Source organism: Thamnophis sirtalis, unplaced genomic scaffold (assembly GCF_051295495.1).
Source record: "Thamnophis sirtalis isolate CommonGarterSnake01/CBP01778 unplaced genomic scaffold, rThaSir2_p1.2 scaffold_5, whole genome shotgun sequence".
NCBI classification, from domain to species: domain Eukaryota; kingdom Metazoa; phylum Chordata; class Lepidosauria; order Squamata; family Natricidae; genus Thamnophis; species Thamnophis sirtalis.
In genome coordinates this window covers 51647083-51674109 of record NW_028261385.1, presented here as the reverse complement: position 1 = coordinate 51674109, position 27027 = coordinate 51647083, and the positions used below count along the sequence as shown (strand labels likewise).

The window sequence follows — 27027 nt, the reverse complement described above, 5'->3', positions numbered from 1 at the left end:
TAGATAGATAGATATAGATATATATATATATATATATAAACAAACAACCCAATGAGTAAACTGGAAGTCATTTCCGGCTTGCTGGTAGGGCCGTTTTTAGTCCTCCAGAGACTTCCAGTTTGTCCGTTGGGTCGGACAAACCGGAGGTTCGGGAAAGGAACTTTCAGGGACCTTCAGGAGCCTTCCCTGAAGGCTGGGTTGTTTTTCGTCCTCTGGAGCCTTCAGGGAACCCTCCTGAAGGTCCCTGAAGGCTCCTGAGGGCTTAAACAGGCCCTATGAGTAAACTGGAAGTCCGTTCATGAACTTCCAGTTTGCCCATAGGGCTGTTTTTTTGCACTCCAGAAGCTTCAGGGAAGCTTCTGAAGCCTCCGGGGGGGGGGGGTGGGGGGGGCGGAGGAAGCTATTTTCACCCTCCCCAGTCTCCTATAAAGCCTCTGGAGGGCGAAAAATGGCTTTAAAAAGGCTAAACTCAGCTGGCCAGTGTGTGCATGCACGCTGGCCAGCTGACAGGGCAAACCCTCGCATGCCCTGACAAATGGCTCTACGTGCCACCTGTGGCACACGTGCCATGTTCGCCATCCCGGGGCTAGAATATGGAGCAGAACTCTATCAAGAATCTGAATGAATTCACAATACTGAAAAGATAATTACTTTATGCAAACTGTTTCATGCTCAGCTACCCTTAGCAATAGCAATAGCAGTAGACTTATATACCGCTTCATAGGCCTTTCAGGCCTCTCTAAGCGGTTTACAGAGAGTCAGCATATTGCCCCCAACAATCTGGGTCCTCATTTTACCCACCTCGGAAGGATGGAAGGCTGAGTCAACCCTGAGCCGGTGAGATTTGAACCGCTGACCTGCTGATCTAGCAGTAGCCTGCAGTGCTGCTTTTAACCACTGCGCCACCTTGGCTCTTCTTAGAAACAAGCTGGAAACTTAAACTGTCCCTCAAAATGTGCAGGAGTAGAATTGTAATCCAAATAATGTTTCATCTTCAGTTAAAAGAGATGGGTGAAAAGACTTTCTTCTTAGGGTTGGATCTCAAGGATACTTGGAACTGTAATATTAGCTATTGTATTCAAACCTATCACACTGAAGACAATTTTATTATTTGATTATACACCACTTACTATACACTTGAGTAAAATCTGACTATTCATTCTGTTTAATTTAAATCAACAAATCAAGTTTTAATTTCACAAACACTCCACATTTGGCATACAATGGCAGCTGATATCTAAGATCAAATGAGGCCTTTCTAAAGATTTGTATAGTCTTTTACTTTTTTCACAAAATTTAAAGAGATACATTTGTAACTGTCCCATTTTAAACCACTGCTTTTGGATTGTTTTTTCTTAACACATAGAAAAATGGTACTTCATTAAAAAAAAAAAGAATGACAGCTGCATGCCTTTAGGTAGAAACTCTCCTAATTCTGCTTGAGAGTGGTTTTGCGCTTACAATAGTCATATCTGAATTGAATCCGGATCTATCACAAGTCAGGTTCGAGATTCAATTTAGAATAGAGACACTGAAAGTAATGGAAGTGAGGTCTTATGGAGCTGTACTGCTCAGGTCTAGATTCTAGATGTAAAGGATAGTAAACAAACAAACAAATAGGGAGGTAACTAGATAAACAATAACACCTCAACGTTTCTGAATACAGACGGAGAATATTTATTCTGGGAAGTGATTTCCTCCAAAGTTCCTAGGAGCACCCCAAAGTGCTTACACATAACTCCAAGAAACCAACGCACTGATGGAACAACAAAATCCCAAAATGTATTTTCTTCGGGTTTTTTTGAGCCGCAGCGTGCTGATCAGCTTGTCAGAATTAAATTCGGCCGGTAATGAACCCTTTGCGGCTCCCCCTGTCGCCCAGACACACGCCCAAAGAAATTATCCATTGCTTCCTCGGCGGGCCTCACGCAGCGGGCGGGAAACTGAGTCAGACTGGCAGCGCGCCAGGGGAAGCCTCAACGGAGTCGGGTAGCTCATAGGCCACGCTCCTTTGGCGCCCGTTCGCCTCCATTATGTGCTAATTTAGCTCAGCGTTGCGCGACTCGACTTCCCCGATTTCCCTCAGGCCAGAAGTCAGCAGCCGCCCGCACCTCACAGCGCCGCCCCACTTCAGCTTAGCACCCGCCCTCGCCTTCTCAACCGTCTTCGTTCTTGCGCTCTCAGCCTAACTTGATTCTTCGCCGAGGCCGCTCCTCCTCCTCCCTCCTGGCGCCTTACGCTTTTCCCCCATTTGGGCCTGATCTGAAGGGAGGGCTGGAGAGAGGCGGGCGGTAGTAAGGTAGGGTGTGTTTTATTCGCTGGAGCCGGGAGGGGAGGAGAGGGTGGAGGCTCGGTCGTTGCTGTCGGGAGCGCCTGCCCTGTCATGGAGGAGCTGCGTTGGGAACCGGGCGCGGCGGTGGCGGAGGCTTCGGTGTAAAAGAAGCGGCGCGGTGGCTGCTTCGGGAAGCCGAAGTCGACGACGCGATCCTTCGACCCGCCTCGGGAAGGTAGTCCCGTTTCCCCGGGCGGGATCGTTTGCTCAGGCGGGAGAGGGGGGGAGAAAGAGCCCCGTCCCTAGTCTCCACCCTGGCCTCGCTCTCGGACGCCTAGGAGCCCGTCCGTCCCTCCGCCCGCCTGACTGTCGGGAATAGTAAAGGGGAGTGAAAAAGCGGTTGAGAGGCGGCGGCAGCAGCGAAATCTGAAGGGCGGGTGAAGGGAAAGTGAAACGGGCACCGGCCGCGAGCCGGGACTGAGAGCAGAGGTAGGTACTTCCCTGAAGCTTGCTGGCTTGCTTGCTTCTGCTGCCCTTAGCCACCGGAGGCTCCCTAGGGAAGAGACGTGACAAAGGGCGTTCAGAGTCGCGTCGTGCCCATAACGATTTTGCAGCTGCGGCGACGGGAGGGGGAAAGAGGCATCCCGAGATACTAGGTTGAGGTCCTCGCATACGGGTGTCGAGTTTCGAGAAGGGAGCAATGAGGTTAGATATTCGTGGTCGCTCAATCGTTTTGGGAGATAAAATGAAAAGCTAGCCGAAAGGTACACTAAAGGACTCCTCGAGGTTGAGGGCACGCTTCGGGTGGGGGTGTGTGTGGAGGGAAATCGGTGACATTTGCAGGACAAACTTAAACCCCAGGCACGTCTAACATCCTTACTGTTCTGTGAACCAACCGAGTAGTTGCAGTCTAAACCTGCCAATATAGATTGTCAGAAGGGTTGATCCCAGGATGGATTTCAGGGTTCGTTGAGCAAGATATTCTCGGGATTGCTGTAATAATTTACAACTTAATTCTGATGACAAAAACTGGGAGAAAATGGGTCATTTCAGCTGTGTCTTTTCTTTTGTTTTTTTTGTTGGAGGGGACTTATGAGGAAGGAGAAGGCATATATGGGCCCAGGCATTGTTCAAGTGTTTCACTTGGTAATAAAAAAAGTCATTTGAACAATATATTCACTTATCCATAATTGTATATAGCTGCCCATCTCTAGGCAGTGTCAACAAAGCTACAGAAGAATAAATGTTTACATTAAAGGCTCTAAAATTATAAAAAGTATAGAAGTAAAAGGGAAATATAAATATTAGATAAAGAACAGGTATTAAAAATTGGGTAGCTGCTTCAATAGTTCACCAATCTTAAAATATGTATTTTGTTCTAGGCTACAAAGTATAGTACTTGCTTTGGAAGTCCCATGTTGAAAGTTGATGTTGTGTACAGCGGTAACACATCTGCCAAGGATAATTTACAGAACAATATCCAAATTTGTGGTCCCAGAGCACAGGCGTCTTGCATTCATCTTGCTTCTGAAGAACAAATCCAACTGAGAGGAAAAGACTAAATGGATCTTAAGACAGCCGTATTCAATGCTGCTCGTGATGGCAAGTTGCGACTCCTCACCAAGTTACTGGCAAATAAAACTAAAGACGAGGTGGCTTTACTGATGTCAGAAAAAACAAATGGTGCCACTCCCCTCCTAATGGCAGCCCGATATGGGCATCTTGACATGGTGGAACACCTACTGGAACATTGTAGTGCTTCTATAGAAATTGGTGGTTCTGTGAATTTTGATGGTGAAACTATTGAAGGGGCGCCACCGCTATGGGCAGCATCAGCAGCTGGTCATTTGAAAGTGGTTCAGTCTTTATTAAATCATGGAGCATCTGTCAACAATACAACTTTGACAAACTCAACACCTCTCAGAGCTGCCTGCTTTGATGGTCACCTAGAAATTGTTAAGTATCTTGTGGAACACAAAGCAGACTTGGAAGTGTCTAACCGTCACGGACATACATGTCTTATGATATCTTGCTACAAAGGACACAAAGAAATTGCTCAGTATTTACTTGAGAAAGGGGCAGATGTAAATAGAAAAAGTGTCAAAGGTGAGTTCAGTATCCATTTTTAAAAGAGCAGCTCCTAAATCTTTCAGAATATTCATGCCAAAGGTTCAAAGTGTGAGCAAACTAAATCACATTTTGATTTGTTCTTCAAATATTTGCCTAGGCTTTCATAAGCTTTATCATATAAATAATAGTTTTTTTTAAAAAAAATGTTATTTAGGATACATTCTGCCTATAATTCTGGCAGTATTGTATTCTGTATATAAAATTAAGCCTATATGCATGCATATTTTGGAATAGTGTGGTGATACATCTTTTTCTAAAAGCATTGTGTGGAACCTAGGGTGGCTTTTTTGGGTCATGAATTTTTTCAGTACATACTAAACAGAAACTAAACATAACATTGTTGTTTTTATAGCTATATTGTTTATTTGAAAGTGCTAATCTGTGATAAAAAGAAAGGTGCCTATGAATCAATCTCAGTCCCTGGTGCCTTCATAGAAACATTTGTATATATTGCCTTTTCCTGGGATTTTGTCATCAACAGCCCTGGATTTCCTTGGTGGTTTCTTATTCAAGTTCTAATCAGGCCCAATTCTACATAACTTCAGAACTCAGACTGATGTAAACCAGGTGCTGCCACCTGCTGAAATTTTTATGATAAGGAACTGAATGAAATTAGTCACTCTGTGGTGGAATAAATAAAGGATGTGGTATTGGGATCACAACAGATCCCTTTGTGTTCTTCTTATGGTCCACCCTAGGCTACTGAAACAATGTTCAAAGTGTTCCTCTAATTTATACTGTGATGGCAGCTGCCTGGCCTTGTCTTTTTGTTCTAGTTGTGAGCATGTGGTTATATTTTCATAATACCTTTTCCTCATTTTTAACATAGTTCCTGATTTAGTAGGTATGGCCATTCTTTCAGTCTACTGTTTATTTTAGCTAGCCTCTCTCTGACTCAGATACATGTGATTCTATCTTCCCATTTTAAAAAAATGTTATAAGAACTCACATTACACATAGCTTTCATTCTTCCAAAATTTGGCAGGGGTGAAATATATTTAATGGTTCATAATACTCATGCAATTAAATATTGTGTGATAGTAATATTTTTATAAATTAAATATGAATGACTTGCTTTGGGATGTTTGTAATTGTGATTTCAGTTATAAGCTCATAAAGTAATATATTAACTTCTCATATAGAGTACGGTAATAATCTACATTGGTGTATCTCACAGATTAATGCAGAAGTTACAACATAGTTTTAAGAAATCACTACAAAATTTCTAAACACAATATTCAGTGCTGTGCTTTCTGTTGCTTAGTGAACTTCTAGTCCTGTCAGTTTTCACTGTGTTACTGAATGACTCATAATTGAAATATAAGTTCTGCTCTTAGAGCAGTGTATGATGAATTCTATTTTTATAACATGAGAATACTGTTGTTACTGAACTTGGCAGTAGAGGCTAACCTCCTTTCCTTAAATTCTCAGCCTCATTTTAATACATTATTTTTTTGTAAATCATGTTGTAAGACAGATTCATATATAACCTGCATATCATATGAACTTTATGCTAAGATTTCTTATATATTGCTCCATCTTTCCATGCCAGGGAAATAAATAAATAAAAAGAATAATTTAACATTTTAATATAACAGTTGCTTATAAACTAGGTTTTATGGTTTAAAATAAACACTAATTTGTTAAGCAATCTGCAGATACAACCCAGAATCGAAGGTGGCTTGTTTAGTATTTTAGTCACAGTATAGTAATTTTATTTTAAAATGTCAGACTGTGCTAAACTCAGAACAGATTTTGTTTTATTCCTCTTTGTAGGAAGAGAAGGTACAGGACAGAGTATTTACTAGCAGTGCTTTCAATGGATACATTTTGCTTTATGTGTAAACATAATAAGTCATTGTTTAATGTTATGTGCAAACCAAGACTTTTCTTTTTATATATTTTATATTTTTAAACAAAAACGAACAAAAAACATAAAACACATACAACCTTCTTCCATTTCATATAGCGTGTCGTTTAAGATTTTATGCATCCTTCCCATGGTCACCACTTACAATTATATATCGAATCACAAATTGTTCATTAGATAAACATAAGTACATTATTATTAGATGTCAATTTTTCAACTGTAATTATTATTCCTTAATTTTAAACAAGGTATTCTAAATATTGAATCCATACATACAACATCATTTTGCATCAATAGTTCAACACCAATTATTATTTCTATGTTTTAAACAAAATATTCTATATTAAACTAAGACTTTTCAATAGAATTTTCTCATTAATAAAGAACTTTGATAATTTAAGTTAGGTAAATGGGATCTTATAGGCCCATATGTGAATATTGTTCCCAATCTTTGAAGTATGACCTGATGGTTTATGAGAGAGGGGACTTTCAGGAAGCTGAGTTGTTTTTTTATTGACTGGAATCTATCTTTGACTTATGGGTGCAATTCAAACAAGTTTACGAACCATTTTCAGTTTGTCCATTAATCTGTTTAACAATGTGCTATTTATTAATTGCATTACCCTATTATTTACACTTAAAGCAATATAAATGGAATGTGTATCAATTTCTCACTACAATAAAAATTATGTTTAGTAGTTTGGGCTGAAAGATGGCGACTACCCAGTTAACTTACTGAGCTACCTACTGAGTTAAGTCAGGACTTGAATTTTGGTACCAGCTAAACAATTTGATGGCTTCATAACATGTTTTCAGTTTAAAATGTGTAAATAATTCAAGGTCTGAAAATCTGTAATTTACTGAAATTATTAACAGAAGTGACAACATAGAAATAAGTTATTGGTGCTTGGGAAATATTTAAATATAGATAGTGTTTGAGAAAATCACAGTATAGTAATTTTATCAAAGCAATGTTTCAAAACATTTTTCAAATAAGGCATAATGAGTTATTAATCTAAAACTTTTGCCAGTTTATGGAGCAATGGAGTGTATTTTACTGAATTGAGCATTAACAAACATAATCTTCTGATTGTGTTAGAAGAAATGTTTGTGTTTCTATCAATTCAAATATTCTGGTTTTTTTTTAAGTTTAGGAGAACAAGTACCATCAAATTCAATACGATGCATATAAGATTGATAGTCTCTATCTGGATCAGAAAATAGCAAAAATCTATAAACTTTGATGAAATCTAATAAAGACAATTAGTTTTTCTGATACCATCTGTTTCATTGTCAGGGAAGCTTTGCTAAATGGGTATTTCTAAAGATGTTTTCCCCCAACATGCATAATATATTTTATCTTCTGTTGAAGTGATAGTAGAATATCATTTTCTGTCAGGCTTCTATGCTTTGAAAATCTTGCTGATAACAGTATGGAGAAATTGAGTAATATACTGCTACAAAGCTATTTTAAAAATGCTAGGTGGGTGCATTTTTAATATTTCAGTTTTTAGACTTACTAAGCTCTTGATAACTGAGCATGTGATTTTGCTGTGTCTATGAAAGAACAGGTTGCAGAATATTCTAGAGACAGACAGAAGAGATATATTCCCACTTTGTTATTTACATTTTTTCTTCTTGGTATAATGTATGCTGATTTTTATGTGATCCTAGAAGATAGAAACTAGTCTAATACTTGAAATTCTAAGACTAACATACATATATACAGGTAGTCCTCGATTTAACAAGAGTTTGTTTAGTGACCGTTCAAAGTTTCAACGGCACTGTCAAAAGTGACTGACTATTTTTACACAACAGTTGCAGCATCTCCCCAGTCACACGATCAGAATTCAGACACTTGGCAATTGACTCTAACAACTGCAGTGATTCACTTAACCTTGGCAAAAAAGATTGTAAAATGGGGCAAATCTCACTTAACAACTGTCACGCTGAGCAACAGAATTTTTGGGTTTGTAAGTTGAGGACTACCTATAATCAATAATTATATTGTATATCAGACTATAATTGAAGCTTTGGTGTTTCAACAACTATGCTTATGTTTTTAGCTTAAATAGTAAATTAAGACATAGTTAAGAAAGAAGCTGAAGTAAATATATAGCTATTTGAAATATATTTATTTGAATTGTTAGAATACAAAACTATTTCAGTGAATTTTAGGAGCTGGTGGTAATATTGGTATGTAGAAGATCAATTTAAAAAGTATGATCTGTAAACAATTTCTTTTGCTGAATAGATAAAAAAGTAGTTGCATCATGTACTGTTTGTATAAATACATTAAGTATTCTTTTAACATTAGGAAGGCCATTATACATTGTACTACGGTAATCCTTTTTTGTGGATTTATAAATAGTAAGCTCTTTATGGTTGGGTCTAAGTAAAGTGTAAGGATAAGTAAATGCTTTCAAGAGGGATATTTTTTTATATTTCATATTTCTTGACACTGTGAATCCAGCTATAACAAATAGGATAATCTGGCAAACTGACCTAATGTTATAAACTGGGTCAGATAACTTGCAGTTTTCAAAGTTCACTCTGGATTGTGGTAATTGACAAAAAAATAACTACATTTTCCTGTATGAAAATATATGAAAGCTGTAGTACAAATCTAAAATAAGCATAAGATATGGATTTAAATAAAAACAAATTATCTTTGTTTTTTAAACCAGTCCCATCCACATGTGTGATATAGCCCATCCATTATAAACTTTCTTGAGTGGCAACTCATTCCTAAAGATGCATAAAGTGGCTAAATTGATAAAGGGTTTAAAGCAGTGGTTCCCAACCTTTTTTTGACCATGCCCCACCTAAGCATCTCTAAAATCCTGATGCCACCCTGTGACATATAATTCTTACTTTACTCAAAAAGTGAACTCTACTCACCCAGAGGAAGCATAAAAGGCCATTAACTTGGTTTAAACAAGGTTCAAATTGCCCCCATTAAAAATCAAATTGCCCCCCTATGGGGCGTGCCATGGGCCCACATTGGGAAGCACTGATTTAAAGTGATATGAAATAGGGGAGAAGTGTATTTAGATTGGATATGCAGATTATATGTGAGACAAGATTATAAATAGTTTATCAACTAATAATTTTGATGTATAAAAACCATGTATTTGTTGAGATTTTCTGAGATTGCCTGAGATGTTTTGATGTATGTGAGTTTGGCAATTTCTTGGTCAGTTGTATTATGTTCGGATATTACTTTGTTCTTGTTTTAAGTTCTGATGTAAGTTATTTTGTTCTTTGCACAAAGTTTCTTCTATTTGTCATGTGTAGAATCCAGAGGGGCATTGCTGTAATATATGGCGTACTACATTAGAGGAAGAATATATAAAGATATTTCTATATGTATTTGTTGAAGTAGGGGCAAATTAGACATCTGGGATTGTTGTTTATGAGCCAAGGTGGCGCAGTGGTTAAAAGCAGCACTGCAGGCTACTGCTAGATCAGCAGGTCAGCGGTTCAAATCTCACCGGCTCAGGGTTGACTCAGCCTTCCATCCTTCCGAGGTGGGTAAAATGAGGACCCAGATTGTTGGGGGCAATATGCTGACTCTCTGTAAAACCGCTTAGAGAGGCCTGAAAGGCCTATGAAGCGGTATATAAGTCTACTGCTATTGCTATTGCTATTGCTATTGCAAGGGCTAGTTCTCACGTTGACATCTTGTCCTATTGTTTCCTGTTGTTTGTGAGAATCTGCTTCATGTTGTCTGTATGCAAGTATGGACTTGTCATCCAGTGTCTGACAAAATACATTGTAATTTTCTAGTAGGGACTGTAGCTTGTTAATAATGTACTTGAGTGGTTTGAGCTGTGAGTTGTAGGTGTTCATCAGTAGTCTCTTCTGTTCTGTTTTGCTGTTGTTTCTTTTAATAGACCATCTCTGGAAATCGATCAGGTTTTGTTGATTTGTCTGTTGTTGATCTCACTAGATAAGTGGTTCAACCTCCTGAATGCTGGTTTAATTCCATTAGTTGAGTATTCTGTCAAGTGGATATACATGGCAATCTGTAGGTTTCCTTTTTAATGTGGTGCTTTTGTGTCCATTGTGTAATGATATTAAATTGACATTGAAGAAATAGATTATTCTATGGATAGGTTTAGGCCAAGGTTGATTGTGATATGGAAGTTGTGAAAGTCAAAATAGAATTTTGAGAAAGATTATTTTATATCAGTTCAGATGATGAAAATTAAAAGGAGAGGATTCATGGAGTAAGTTAAAACATTGTTTTAGATCAGCCATAAAAATGTTGTCCTATTGAGAGCTTTGCATATAGTGTGCCACTGACGGGCAGGCACGTGCCAAAGGTGAAATAGTTATGGACAAATGCAAAATCACATAGTCTGGTGGTAAGGTGTGTCTTTGGACATTAGTAGTGATGATGTTTTTGGTAGCTTGGAGTCTATATTTATGAGGGATTATAATGTATAATACTTCAACATCCAACTGGCTTAAATGGTTTTGTTAGAGAGATTGCTTATGGAGGTCAATTTTCTTAGGAAGTCTATGGTGATTCCTATGTAGATGGAAGTGTTGGTGGCATAAAATCTGAGCATAGAATCCATAAAACCAGATATTCTAACCTGTGCTTACGACAACACAGAGGTTGTCTGGTTTGTGTATTTGGGGAATTAGCTAGAAGATGATTTGTTAGAATCCCTAGGGTTTCCCTGTAGATATTTTCTCATATATCCTTAGGAAATTCTTTCATCAGATTGCATAGTTCTGTTGTGGGATCTGAGAAGAGAGATTGGTAAAATATGATTTTGGCAATTTCCAGGTTTAACTGATATCGAACTTTAGATGCCCATACCATTTTTTAAAGGTGCTCTGCTTGTATTAATATATTCTTAAGTGCCTTGATGATTGTTTCCCCAGTGAACCTTCCCTGCTAGTTTACAAAGATTCTCACTCCCTCCTCCCCAAATAAGTATATAATTTGCTAAATCAATGCATTTCATTTTTTTCTTTGGCTGTATTAAAAAAAACTGCATTGCAGAAAGCATTCTAGTAGTATATTGCTGGTCCATTTTAAAACATCACAATATCTTACTTCACTGTTAGGATAGAACACTTGAATGTCAGCATAATTTTGTGTAGTAAAGCAGTAGGAGAGCAAAGCAACACTTTGTATCAGCTTTTATGTCTTGCAGCCTTCTGCCTATATTAAACTACATATGTAATATATGTACACACTTCATTTTGGAATAATAAATATATTTAACATCCAGAGTGTTCCTGCAAGAAATAGTGGAAGTTAGTTAAGAGTAACCACTGTTTCATGTGTACAGTATGTGAGAATTTGCAGTTTAGATAGCTACAAGTTGGTCTTCAAACATGTACCTAAATTTACTGTAGTTGGCAAATTGGTAAGGCTGTCTATGAAATCAATTTGTTTATATCACTTTGATATTCGAAAAAATACATTGATACATCCTATCCTTAGGATAACATTAGGATTCAGCTGCACTATTTAAAATATCAGATACATTTAATAAAAATAATTAAATACCTGATTCAATACCTGATTTCATCTGAATGTTTCATCAAGATATACCTTAGCATTTTGAATTGACAAGGTGCGTACCATTTGTCAATAATTTATATGTATTTATTTATGTTCTGTCTTTTTTTCTCCCAAGATTTCATCTCTGCATAAGGTTGTCATTTGTTTTGTTTTTTATTTTCTCTACAATAATTGTGTGAGCTTGGCTTGGTGGAAAAAGTGTGGTTAACCCAAAATCATTTGGCAAAATTCCAGTTATAGCCTAATGCTATAACCAATATGCTACCATGATTTTTGAAGAACCTAGTCCAGGGGTGTCAAACTCAATTTCATTGAGGGCTGATCAGGGTTGTGCTTAATCTCAAGGTATGTGTGGCCAGGGTGGGTGTTTTCGGCTGTGATGGCTTTCTTTTGGCGAGCTCTGTTTTCGGCTGTGACAGCCTCCTGCAACCCTCTGCCAGTGAAAATGGAGCTCTGTTTTCTCTGGCAGAGGCACCACAGACAGGTTTCCGGGGTGGCCCCATGGGCCACATCTAAACACCCCATGGGCTGGATCTGGCCCGTGGGCCTTGAGTTTGACACCCCTGACCTAATCCATCACGTGGAAGGACCATGGAAATAACCTTGGAGAAGCTATTCAGAAGCCATTAAGACAATAACATGTGCAGAAATAAATATGTGTTAAGCCCAGAGGGATAGGAGAGTATTAGAATTAGACTCAGAATGGCTCCTCCAACTCCCAGTCATGTAAGAGGGGAAGGAAGGGAAAAGACAGGCAACATTCTGTTGCATTATCCTACCTCTCTAAAGTATAGGTCTAGTTTTTCTGTGGAGTTGGTTCGTGATCTGATTTAGACAGCTTAAAGCTGACGTCACATGAATTGTAGGCTAGGAATGCTAAAACACAACAGAAAAGATACCAGTGTTTATGTTTTTCTTTTTTATTTGGATGACTATTTTACTATTCTGCAATTACTTATTGAGGAACAGAGAAAGCCCTTCCTCTATGACCTTGTCTAATTCAAGTGCTCTTCTCTTGTATTCACTTATCTAAAGGCCTGGATATTGGTTAGAAGGACAAACATACAGAATGGTATTTCTTTTATACAGTCAGAATACAGTAAGAATGTCGGCTGAAAAGTTGCAGGAAAATTGTAAAAAAATTCATTTAGCTTTTTGAGTAAGCAAATTTTAAGGTACTGTATATACATACGTAATACTGATTATTTTTCTATGATTCAATATATAGTCTTTTTTGACATGCTGTTGATATAATTATACTACCCTTGTATGTTTGTTCATTTGCATATTTATTAGGATATGAAATACCATTTCAGCAGTTAGAATTAGATAATGTATTTGATATTTCAACTGCATTTTTCCTTGATTAGATGCTTATAATAGATGTAGTCTTGCTCTGAAGATTATAGTGATATTCATTATCGTTGCTTTCTCTTTTCTAATAGGAAATACAGCATTGCATGACTGTGCAGAATCCGGTAGCCTGGAAATCATGAAGATGCTTCTGAAGTATTGTGCAAAGATGGAAAAAGATGGTTACGGAATGACTCCCCTTCTCTCTGCAAGTGTTACAGGCCACACAAACATAGTTGACTTTTTGACTCAGCATGTTGAGACAAGCAAAACAGAATGCATTAATGCCCTGGAACTCTTAGGAGCCACATTTGTGGACAAAAAGAGAGATTTGCTTGGTGCTTTGAAGTACTGGAAAAGAGCTATGGATATGAGATACAGTGATAGGACTAATGTTCTCAACAAACCTATACCTCAGACATTAATTATGGCCTATGATTATGCCAAGGAGGTGAACAATGCTGAAGAATTAGAGAACCTAATTGCAGATCCTGATGAGATGAGAATGCAGGCATTGCTAATTAGAGAACGTATTCTTGGCCCTTCTCACCCAGATACATCCTACTATATTCGGTACAGGGGTGCTGTCTATGCAGATTCTGGAAACTTCAAACGGTGTATCAATCTCTGGAAATACGCTTTGGACATGCAACAGAGTAATTTGGACCCTCTGAGCCCTATGACTGCCAGCAGTCTTTTATCATTTGCTGAACTCTTTTCATTCATGTTACAGGACAGGGCAAAAGGTCTACTGGGCACAACAGTTACCTTTGATGATCTTATGGGCATACTGTGCAAAAGTGTCCTTGAAATAGAACGTGCTATCAAACAGACTCAGTGTCCACCTGACCAAATACAGCTCAACAAAGCGCTTTCCATCATTTTGCATTTAATTTGCTTATTGGAAAAAGTTCCTTGTAGTACTGAACAAGATCATTTTAAGAAACAGACTATATATCGATTTCTGAAGTTGCATCCTAGGGGAAAGAATAACTTTAGCCCGCTCCATTTGGCTGTTGATAAGAACACAACTTGTGTGGGGCGCTACCCAGTTTGCAAATTTCCTTCTTTGCAAGTCACAGCTATATTAGTGGAATGTGGTGCTGATGTAAATGCTAGAGACTCTGATGACAACAGCCCTTTGCACATATCTGCACTGAACAACCATCCTGACATTATGAATCTTCTTATCAAGTCAGGTGCACATTTTGATGCAACAAACTTACACAAACAAACTGCTATTGACTTGCTGGATGAAAAAGAGATGGCAAAGAACTTGATCCAACCCATCAACCATACTACATTGCAGTGTCTTGCTGCCCGTGTCATTGTGAATCATTGCATACATTACCAAGGGCACATCCCGGAAAAACTTGAGAAATTTGTTTTGCTACATAGATGATAGCCTCACAATAGATTCTTGGAACTGTGACGGCATGAGTTAGCAACATAGTTATGATATGCCAGCGACACATCATTGTTCATTCAGCTTGGTCTATCTTGATAATTGACTAAATCATTAGAAATGGATCTGCAGAATTGGTTACCCAGTATTTAAAAGAAACATATCATATAATATATTTTGTGGATTATTTAGAAATGTAACACTATATTTGGACTCACTTAAATTGCCAGCCAAAGGCTTGTCTATTCTGGTTTAGTTTGCCTGTTGGTTTTTTGGGACTGAATTGAATAATTTTGTGATGTTGTCTTATTCTTACTAGTGTGTGAATCTTTAGTTGGGAAATCATTTTTTCGTTTCTGCTTGAGCATTTCTACTTTTTTCTAATGAGTTCGTTGCTGAACTACATACAAGTTGTAAAGACTTGTTGACATTTGCAATTACCATAAGTGCTTTTATCCTCTCTATGCACTGGCTTCAATATGACTGTTTTTGTGTTGGCATATTTCTATGCACCACTTGGCTAGTTCCAGCTCTGATACTGTGTTCTTGCAGTTTGTTAGAACTTTCTTGGGAATATGCCGTTTACAGCCTGACAGTTTTTGTCAGCTGTATAAACTTTAATTTGACTTCTTTCCCCTAGCTGTTTCTGCAGTTGCTTTCTATTGGTTTTTTTTTTACAGAGTTTTGTGCTGAATTTGGAGTAAAATGTGCTCATGTTGGCAAACTCACTTTAAATTAAGTGAAAGTTGTTTTAATAAGTCTTGTTGCAAACAGAGAGAAGTAATGTATTGCTATCTTCTCCTCTGTCCTATTGTTTTTGCTGGGGCTGACTATGCGACGGCATAGAAATTTTTATTTCAAATTTAATCTGATTTTTTAAATAGATTTGGCAAGAATAACTAGATCAGACAGTCTGAGATTACAATTTAAGACACTTAACCACAAAAGAAACTAAAGCATGTTGGCATGATGCTTGTCAGATCTAGCCTTCAGTTAGTACAATTAATGATATGGTTGTAAACAGAAGCCTTCTATAGAATCTCCCTTCATTTTAAAATAACTCCCATGGATAATGTGCATGCATTTTATTCTATAATACCTTAGCCATATTTATGGAAACATCAGAGGCCCTACATAGCCTCCACTGAAAGCTGTCTATTTTTTTAACACTTGCACAACAGCTTAGCTATTACAGCAGCAAGGGCTTTTTAGACTTGATAAGGAAACCATAAGTAAAGACTACAAATGAGATTCAGGTAATTAATATAATTCAGCACTTTATTGTTGATTCATAATAAAACTTATAATGGCATATTAGACCTGCAACTGTCTTAAATAAAATGGTTCTCAAGAAAATAAAATGTTCCTTTTCCTTGAGTGGAATACAATGTGAATTCCTGTTTTATATCTAACATATGGTGTCTTGTGTTTTATTCATTTGATATCTAATGATACTACGACTACTACTACTAATGCCTCTTCAATTCAAAAATGCAGCACATAAGTTACTCTATATTTGTAGATTATCCAGGAAAAATCAGTTTGATGCATCAACATTGACATAATTCAGTTGCAGGATTAAAAAAAATACTTATTTGAATGTGACATGCACAGGGTGGCTGTTCATATAAATTATCCCACAGGTCCTTTTTCCCCATGTTTAAATTAATATTAGAGAATACAGTATATGTAACTGTGTATGATATTAGTTTTATGAAAACAAAAGAGGCAATATCTCAACCTGAATTTCTTTTCATTCTGTTTTGTATCCTAGGGAAGGAAGGGGAATATATTTTAATTTAAATAAATCTTGGTTTATATTTTGCCTGCATTTGGAAAAAATTCTTAAGAGGAATTAATACACTAGGATTAGACCATTAGTCATTTTTTATCTAATAGGATAAATTATCTAAAATATGATTGTAATAAAAATGTGATTTATTTATAAAATGAAAATAGAAATTTGACATACAATAGAATAGTAAAGGAAATAATACTAGTTCATTGAATAGTTACTTTAGCTTATTTTCAATTTATTGTGGCATAGACATACAGTGCATCAGAACTGAACTTTTTATGAGGGTGCATAACCTTTGCATGCTGAGAAAGCTATATGGATAGTTGTTATAGGCATTTTTTGCCAAATTTGAAAAATAACAGTTCTGTTCATGAACATGCTTTGTCAGTATCAAGCAAAGTATATGGTGCTTAACAGGATTTTAGCTGGTTATATTGTTAATATAACCAGTTCAAATCTCGTTGGCTCAGCCTTCCATGTTCCAAGGTGGGTAAAATGAGGACCCAGATTGTTGGGGCAATATGCTGATTCTGTATACCACTCAGAGAGGGCTGTAAAAGCACTATGAAGCAGTATATAAGTCTAAGTGCTATTGCTAATAGTTAAACAAGGACACTAAAAAACTGTAATGAGTGCTTTCCTTGGCTATCATTCAATCAAAGCACCTCTTCGAAGTACCTCAGAGAAAAGAAGTGGCACCTTTTTACCTTTTTTCAGTTTATGCAATGGAAAATTCCTAACTGCTGTAAAAATCTAAACCTTAGTTGTATGTTGCATATTAGAGGGCCAGATTGGTCTAGTGGTTAAGGCACCAGGCTAGAAAGCAGGAAACTATGAGTTCATGTCCCATCTTAGCCATAAAAGCCAAATGAATGACTGGACCAATTACTCTCAGCCCAACACACCTCACACATGTTGTGGGGCGGAGGAAGGTATGTTGGATATGCTATTTGTAAAAATAATAGATAGGATACAAATCAAATAAGTCCTATGTATGGACTGCAAATTTCTGTAGAAAGTATCTTGTCACTTTAATTGTATTCAAATACTATATTGGCCAGGTGCAATTTGCTGCTAACCAGCATTCAATCATCTTAGCTATCTAGGTATCGAGGCTGTTTTCTTTCAGATGTTTTTGGTATGATTTCTGTGTTCAAGTTTTACATATCCTTCATCTTCTAAAACTTTCTCATTCTGGTAAAAGTCTAATTTGAGTAAGGATTTTCAGAATTCTCAGTCAATATGCTTCGTGGAATTTTACTCTAATTTGATTTTCGTGTATCACACCTGGGATTGCTTCTAGAACTATTCCTGCTAATTCCATTCCCTTAAGCAAAATTGCCATTAATTAGCATTGTCAGTTGCCAAGTCGTGCTAGGCAACAGATCTGAGTAATGGGAAAGTAGAATCATTGGATTTATGCATCATACTAAAGTTATTCAAGTACTGTTTATTCAATAAACCACTGACTAAATTCACACAGTAAACTAAATAATACTTTATGAATCTTTATGACTTTGTTCATAAAGTAGGCTCTCTGTAAATCAAGCCAAATTGGACTCTTAACGGTTTTATGCTGCTTCAATCCTCCTAACTATGGTTACGTAGAAAACCTGATGTTTTACTATCAAAGTTTACATCAATTCCCATTAGACCTATCAAGAGAGGAATGTTCCAGGTGCTGAGGGCAAAAGAGTGTAATGTGTTGGGTCTCAAGAGGAAAGCCTGTTTTGCCATGACCCCTGCCTTCTAGAACAGGGATATCCAAACTCAACACAGCTGGCTGGTTAACTGGGAGTTGACCACAAGTCTTAAAGTTCCCAAGTTTGGAGACCCCTGTTCTAGAACAATACCCCCACATACAAAAAAATTAAGACTTGCCCCGATCCAACTGGTCTTCTGCAAGGGAACAAAAATCTGGCCTTGCCACTTAATCTGGGGCCTTGATAGCTTGAGTGAGTCCATGTCACAACTTGTTTGTTAAGAATCTTTTCAGCTGCTATTTTTATATTATTTATTATTTATTTATTTTAGTTATTTTTAACTAGTTTTTGTCACACTTAATTTTCTAGAGATAGACTCATTTTGATAGAAATAGACTCATACTACATATGACAATGATGGCTAACCTTTTTGTCCTTGTATGCCAAAAGTGTGTGCATGTGCACGGCAGCGCGTGTGCCCACACCCATAATACAATGTGTGTGCCCCCCCACAAGCCTTCTGTGCATGTATGCACGCCCCTCCCGCACTCCATTTTGGGCCTAGCAGGTCTCCCTGAAGCCTCTTGGGACCAAAAATGGTGTGCCGGGGGGGGGCATGCCCTGCTTTCCCCACCCCTGTACATGCCTACGCTGTTACAGGAGTTATGTCGGACTTGTATGCAGCTTTATTTCTCTCTAGGTTTCATCTCTATTGTTTAGTGATGCATTTCCTGCCTCTAGGATTTACCTGTATCTGCTCCTGTGAGGCACTTCCTGTTCCTGTTGGATGTATATCGATGGCTTGTATAGTATTTTGCAGAGACTTGAAAATCAGCTGGGCAGCAGTACATGCTTGGTGGAGCTCATCTGGGGATCACGTGCTGTCAGAAAGGGCCTCTGCGTGCCATAGGTTTGCCATCACGGGCATATGAAATAAGTTACCTATAAATTTACTAAATACCTATATCATCTCAGCAGTTTGATCTAAGCCACGACAAATAACATTTTTACTGACCACAGTAAATGTTACTGGCCAACATTTCATCATCTGAGGGCATTTTTGACTTTCAAGTTTTTAATATTTTTTTTTAAACAAGAATAACTGCCAATGTCTGGTGTAAGAAATTCTACAAGAGCTCCTATAGAAAATGTTAACCATTTCATTAGGTTTAGGGTACTCTATAGATTTCTAATTTAAGACTTCTTGGAAATTGATGGTAAAACAGCAATAGGGATCTATTGCCATAAGCAACTAGTTATGCTTTTGTCATGTTCAGTGAAAATATTTGACAATTTGCTGCTTTCTTAAGCTTCAACTTCTACCTATTTTTGGAGGTAAGGCCTACTGAATTCAATGACTCAATATATAGCATTGTGTTTCCAGTATTATATTACTTCTTGTGAAAATTCATAATGGGTTGATGTCAGTAGTGAATGAGACACTCCATGTGTGTATTAGAGATTTTCCAGGCTATTGTATTAAAACAATTATATAAAATAATTATATAAAATACCCTATATTTTACATGTCTTATCATCCGCTAATGAGGGGCATTCCAACATCTTACAAACGATTCTACTGTAAATGTTGGTGAGTCACTTGAGAAATTCTAAATATTCCCTTACTAAGCTGAAAGCAGTAGTAATAAAGCAGGATCTCACTGTGTCCCTGTATGTATACACATGCAAGTAGTGCATGCCTTCAAGTCAGTGTTGACTTCATGTGACTGCCTGGACAAATTCCTGCATCTTCTTTGGCAAGTTTTTCAGCAGTGGTTAGTCATTGCCTCCTTCCTATGCCCAAGGAAGCACCTGGCCCAATCTCACTTGGGTGGCTTTGTATCCAAGGTAGGGCTGGAGTTCACAGTTTTACAACCTGTTGTCTTAACCTGTGTAGAAAGGGGCTCCCACTTTGGACTAGAGCAGGGGTGTCAAACTAATTCAGGGCCGCATCAGGATTGTGCTTCACCTTGGAATGCTGCGGTAGGCGTGGCCACCTTGATATCAGTCATGTGATCAAATGCCACTTTTGCTACTAATTTGTTTTGCTAGCACTCTGCCAACAAAAACAGATCTCATGAGGGCCGTGCACAGCCCACCCAGGCTCTGTTTTTAGTTGTGACTGCCTTCTGCAGCTCTCGTGCGACTCTCCTGGGCTCTGTTTTCACTGGCAGAGGCACCACGGGCTGGTCCTTCGCTGTTTCCAGGGCAGCCCTGCAGGGCAGATCTAAGCACCCCAGGGGCAGATCTGGCTTGTGGGCCTTGAATTTGACACTCATGGATTAGGACAAGGATCAGCAATCTGTAGCTCTGGAGCCGCATGTGGCTCTTTCATCCATCTGTGGCTCCCTTTTGCTGGTCGGCTCCACAATTGATAGGACTTTCAATTAGGACAGGTAGAGGACGCTGTGCTAGGAGAAGACTCTATGGTGGGGGAACCAGACTTCCGGTTGGCTCCTGTATTGAATGGGGGGCTTCTGATTAGGACCTTTGTGGCTCTTTTGAGTGTTTAAGTTTGCTGACCCCTGGATTAGAGCAACCCAAAAGAAATAATTGAAATTGATATCATAAGTGAACAAAATATACTTGCTAGGACGTATCAATTTCTCACATTAATAATTTATTAGCCTACATCTTGTCTTCCCCAGCAAAATTCATAGTTACTACTTTTTTTAACTTTTGAGTATCTTTGTTATTCTTAAAATGAATAATCTAATAAAAATTGTTTTAGAATTTTTTTCTTGTTTTGGTGAACGCAGCAGTACAATATAAGAAATTAGCTTTTGTAAGCTGCTTTCAGCTTAAACTTTTGGATAGGGTGGGGGATGGGATTGGTGGGTTGTTTTTTTTTTTTTTTGAGGAAATAGAAATGTCCCAAATAAAAGGAATTGAGAGAATGAAACTAAGTTTCACAGCTGATTGAAAATTCATTCAGGTTTTTCTGATGCCATGCAGAGGCATGTTCGAGGAAGGCATTTTATCAGTATATTTTTTCTCTCACTTGGATTGTTTACAATAAGGCTTAAAAGTGGCGCATTGAAGAAAATCCTGTATAATGTACTAAAATCATTGCGAAATGCTTAAGATTACTTAAGCTTTTAGGATTAAGGTAGGCTAAAAATATTGCAACACCACAAACATTGGTCTGCTAACGAAGATTTCGCTGTTGACACAGGGCTTGTCCTTGATAAATCTGTCATGTTGCATCAAATACATACATACATACATACATACATACATGTGTGTGTGTGTGTGTATCAGCAGAAATACAACATGTGTGTGTGTGTGTGTGTGTATTTGTGTATCCTTTAAATATCTGCTTATCCTTAAATATATATATTTATGGATAAGCAGATGTTTATAATTTTTGTCTTTTTAAATATCATTCTATTCCAAATAATCAACAATAATTTCAAACTAAATAGAGATGGGATCGTCTGGCTTATGAAGCTGTTAATGGAACACAGAATATGAAATGTGATTCAAGAAAATGCCATCTAAAAATAACTTTAACAACTAATGTTCTTATTCAGAAATGAGTTCTGATGGTGGAAGGGTGTTTCAAAAGCACAAATTAAAAAAAATATACTTTTTAAAAACATATTCAGTTTAAATCATATAGATAACCCTGGGAGCCAGGGGCAAAGAAGAACCAATGATTGCCTTTTCTAGGTTGATTTTCATTATTTACTTCGTAGGAAAGTGTTTGCAATGTATTTACATTATCTACTTATAACTGAGCTTTGAACATCTATTATTCTTCAATTATGTGCAACATTAAAGTGGCAACACGACTACAGCATTGCTCAAATTAATCTGAAGATTTAGTAAATGAGTCATCAAACTAGAATTTGTCATCCTTATATTTCTGAATTAATGAGGCTCCCACATTTACCAAAGTCTCTTTAAATTTCCATTTGCTTTCTCCCCAAATTTTCAACTAATTTCTACTAATGCCGTGATGAACTGGTGGCACACAGAGCCCAATCTGTGGGCACGCACACCATTGCCCCAGCTCAGCCAGCTAGTAGTCAGTTTCTGATGTGTGCATGTGTGTTTGCCAGCTGGTTGTCAGGTTTCCAAAGTGTGCATGCACACTGGCCAGCTGGTTGTTGGGTTTCCAAGGCACGCATGTGCGCTCGCCAGCTGGTTGTTGGGTTTCTGGCACTCTGATGCTCATGTACGCGTGGGCACTCTGTGCTTAAAAGGTTCGCCATCACTGTTCTAATGTAATAATATTTGATCTTAATATGTGGATTTTCATGGTCTCATGCTACTTATTAATTTGAATATACTGAAAGATAGTAAAACAAGTATAGGGCTCCTTCTGATTTGTTCTGCTTTCTTTTTTAAAAAAAATGCCATGTATATTCATTTTCTTTTTCCTTCAGATGTTGAGTCTTAGAAAGCATTTTATTAACTGAACAAACTCTTGACTCCTTGAGTTATGCCCATTAACATTTTCTAGACTAACTTTTGTAGTATCTGTTGCTTTGAAATTCAATTTTCCTTCAGAGCCTCATTTGTATTTGGGCAATACCTTTTTCAATATCTGCTGTAGCATGATGACTGAAATAATGTAATTTTGTAATGTAATTTTGCCATTTATTCCAATATGAAATTTTAAACTATAAGTCTTCTGATCAGCGCTTTCTGATTCAGAGTATATTGAATTATGGATTTTTGCTATGCGGACAGAATATTAAGAAATGGTTTAAATAGTGGTGAGTAGTCTTAATCAGTCTCTAAATCCCTTTATTATTCCCTGAAAATTCTCACAATGACTAATTTGAGTGGTATTATTATTTTTTTGTTATAAAGTAACGTATAGTTACATTTAATGCACTTACTTTACTAAACCATATCCCCAACTCTCCAAAATGGAAAGTCAGACTGGCAAAAATTCCAACTCAGTCTCCCTGGTACCTTTTCTGCCTCTTTTGAAAGCCCCATTGCTGAGGAGTGGGGGATTTTAAAAAATGTGTTCTCTAGTAATGATTTATTTCTCCATGATTAATCTAAGATTTTGTAAAAGTGAGATGGTAGCACGTGATTCCATATTAGCTCTTCATATGAAAGGAGTGGGTTGATCATACTTGCGAGGTTCCTTAAAGTATCTGAGGGATACAAAACCTTGGATTAAGTGGCCCTTTAGTCTTATCCATCAGACACAACTTCTTATGTAATTATGTAGATATATAGATATTGTAAGTATGCAACTGTTATGTTCAAGTCAATTCAAAACAATTACTCTATTCTTAATCATATGATAGAGGTGAGAATTGTCATCTAGCTGCAGGATGTGGCAGGAACAAATGTTCTCTCACTCAGGCTGAGAACCAAAAAACGACAACATTAATGGGGGTTTGAGACAGGAGGTCAGCTCCATGAGAGTGCTGGTGATGTGGCCTATTTGGACAAAGAGAAATCCAAAAAAACCAGACCCTAGCCAATATAACCATGGTTCCTGATGACTTCTCCAGCAGCAACCTCTCCCCAGCATCTTGCATTGATTCAATTTGCTGACAAAAGGCCCTCATGTCTCTCAGATGGAGAAACCTATAGTGGCCCTATGTTCACACCCTGGGATGTGCCCTCTCATTAAGGCTGAGGAGGTGGCCATGCTGCCTGATGGGTGCAGCCATTCAACCCTCAATCCAACAACCAACCTGAAAAGCAACAAGAAGTTCTGGAATCTTCATGGAAAAGATGTCATCAGGATCTTCAGTGGTGGGTCCAAACACTGAAAACTGGCAGTTTTCAAGCCCCTCCCCCCATCCCAAAACAAGCTGATTCTCTAATATTTGATGCAGTCCTGATTCTGTTATCCTGTTGGAGGAGGATCTTGTTTGTGCAAATATTGTGGGGCAACAATAGTTTGGAATGCTACAGCTGTATTTGGCTTCTGTTGAAATAATGGTAGAAATAATGAACGATTATGGGGGAGTGCAGGGTTTTAGAACTTAAGTCCTAACTCCTGGAAACTGAGAATGGGAGACACAAAGTAGACAAATGCTTGATTTCCAAACTTTAAATTGGATAGATAAGAATGAAAGAGATATTTTTCTCAAGAGATAAAATTGGACTAAAGAGAAACATGGTACTATTTCCATATTGTCATGGTTGCTAGCCCTTTTTTTGTCAAATAAGAGCAATCCCATAATAGAATGGAATTTCACAGTAGATTTTTGCTCCAAAATGATGTAACCTTCCTCGTGTGGGGCAAAAGAAACTAAGCCAAAATCATACAAATTAACCCTGACATCACAACTTTATACCTGGAGTGATTTAATTGGATTAAAATCAATTAGACTTAATAGTTTGAAACTGAATTCTACAGTATTCTTCACCTGCCATGATGTTAATAAAAAATCAGGGAATGAGAAAGAAGCAATAAATATGGCTTCGTATTGCAGCCATACGTTTGTTGTTCAGATTCAGCCGTGAGATGAAATTTGTCCGTTCGAAAGCTTGCAGACACTTTTCTGTAATTTTAGTTGATTCTGCAAAGTGTATTGCCAACATATGGATGTTGCGTTTTCCCCTCTGTGATACTATTGCTGTGGCATTATTACTTCATGTCTCTAAATCTTGTTCCTTCTGCTTCTGACTAGTCCAGATTTCCTGCTTGGGGGTGGTAAGGACCGCATGAGCAATTTACAGAATATGCATCATCTTACAATGAGTGAAAATTCAGAATCGGTTCTTATACTGCCATCTCTGTGGATGGATGTACTTGTAGTATATGCCCCCCCGGCTCAGAACACTGTTGTCCTTGATGCTTAATGTATTATCATAAAACAGACAATTGATTGGGACTTGTTTCCAGTCCATTTAAGGATATCTCAGGGAGTTCTGTGGATATTCCAGCCATTCCAATTACTCTCCAAAGTACTGTCCTGTTCCTTAGCCCTATTTCTTCTGGATATTAATGTAATGGTTTATCTGTTGCCCATAGTCTGCGGTTATTGATCTAACTGCCAATAGAACCTAACATTGTTTCTTTACTACTCATTTTATCTACTAGATCTCAAGTTCTAAATTCTCATTTTTTTAAAAACCTAAAGCTTTCAGCAGTGGTTTGCTTGGGGAATGTGATAACTGACTTTGTCTTTTTAACTGTAAATCCTAAGGATGACTACTCTTCAAAAAAGATCTGTTTAATATACATAGCAAAATATATGACTGTTCAATATATATAGCAAAATATATTACAGTTTAATATGTATAGCAAACACTTGTGTGTTCCATAATTTTTATATTTGTTTCCTCCTCAAAACTAAGTCACGCTTTTTGCTGTTTTCTCAGTTCTTGTCCACCTTATTAACAGTCAGTTAATGTGTGAAGTTTCTTTTAGTCTATATAAAACTTAGTTCTAGTCTAGCATGTACAAAGTTGGAAAAGCCTTAACAAACCTACATTCCTGGCAAAAAGAAAGCAACTGGCTATTTTTACATCTGAAATATTGAAAATCCAAAATTGAGCAATTTATTTACAGTGAATACCCCATTAGGACACAATTTGAATAATGTTAGTATGAGACAGACAGGGCTCACATAGTTTATATATTTACTGTGATGCCAAAACAATAACTAGAGGATAATATTTGTATCATAGTGAGACTAATATGTCAGACGTCTTCATGACAGGTGCTTGAAAAACCTAGATCCTTTGAGCAAAAATACACTCTAAATAATCAAGTGACCACATTTGTTTTGATTACTGGTTGCCTAGGTACCTTCATTATAGCTCTGGTACTTGAATGTATAATCTCAGCCACAGTTTATATGTAGCTGCTTTTCTTTGTCAAATGGAAATATAGTCTACCTTATTTTTTTTATTCATATGTATCATCCCCTCAGACATAAAGATATATTTACGTTCCTTACATTTAAATGCATGCCTACAAGCATATTAACAGGGAATGCATTATGTAACAGAGTCAAAAGATCCACCAACCAACTGTTTCGGGTCTCCTGTTTGCTGTAGACTGCTCTATAAAAACTTTGGCACCATTATTTCATGTCTTCAGATGTAAGCATATCACATGGCAGGTATTTATTTCTGAAGATTTTCCTACCGTGTTGGTTAGCATTAAAAGGTCATTGCACTGTGCCGCAGAGTTCAAATTCTGCATGCAGAAAATTCTAGGCTCTGTCTCTGGGGTGCCCCTACAGGGATTGAAAAGACTTTTATCTGAAACCATGGAGAGTCAATGGCACTTGTTAGATGTGATAATGAAGTCTGTGGATCTGTATATTCCCTCCTAGCATAGGTAATTTCAAATGCATTGCACTACAACTCCCAACATCTCAGGGAATGCTTTGGGCCACCATCTCTAGTATGCAAGGACAAAGTTGATGTTGTCCTTGATTTGGCAGGAATCTAGATCAGTTTTGTCATGACACGCAAGCTGCTAGTGAGGACCTGAACAGGGAGTAAATTGGTCTCTAAAAACAACACTCCACTCCAGATCTATTGTAATTACGGTGTTTTATTGTGGCTAAAATATATAGCTTCCTCAAATACATCTCTCAAAAGATTTTCTCTGATGAGTTGACTGGTTATCTCTCTTAGACATATGTTGTCTCTTTTCTGCTTTGTTTATGGATTGTGTGTTATTTTTATTGTTTATAAACTGCTGTCGTAGACAATCTTATAAATCAGATAAATGAATGAACCTATTTTCTATCTGTCACTCAGAGAGGGGAATCTTTAGAACACAGTCCTTTTTGTGACATGTCACTCTGTAGATTCTCTCCTGCCCTGTTCAAAGCACATATCAAGAACCAAGCAACTGATAAGTGAGTAGCACACAGATAGTTGTTGTGGTCTTTGGGAGGAAGGCATATCCTGATCTAGCTTAGTCAAAACCAGTGACAACACTCCTAGATATTGCTTTTTAAATGTTTGTGTTATGTGTCATATTTTCCAAGCTACAAAAACAA

General features: G+C 37.5%; 1 protein-coding gene across 1 annotated transcript; it reads left to right on the top strand.

Moving 5' to 3' along the window:
- The first annotated feature begins 2343 nt into the window (after positions 1–2343).
- Positions 2344–15955, top strand: FEM1C (fem-1 homolog C). The gene is made up of 3 exons (XM_014056974.2): positions 2344–2507; positions 3655–4378; positions 13266–15955. The coding sequence occupies exons 2-3, from the start codon at positions 3835–3837 to the stop codon at positions 14573–14575; spliced, it is 1854 nt and encodes a 617-aa protein (XP_013912449.1). The 5' UTR covers positions 2344–2507; positions 3655–3834; the 3' UTR covers positions 14576–15955.
- Positions 15956–27027: the final 11072 nt, after the last annotated feature.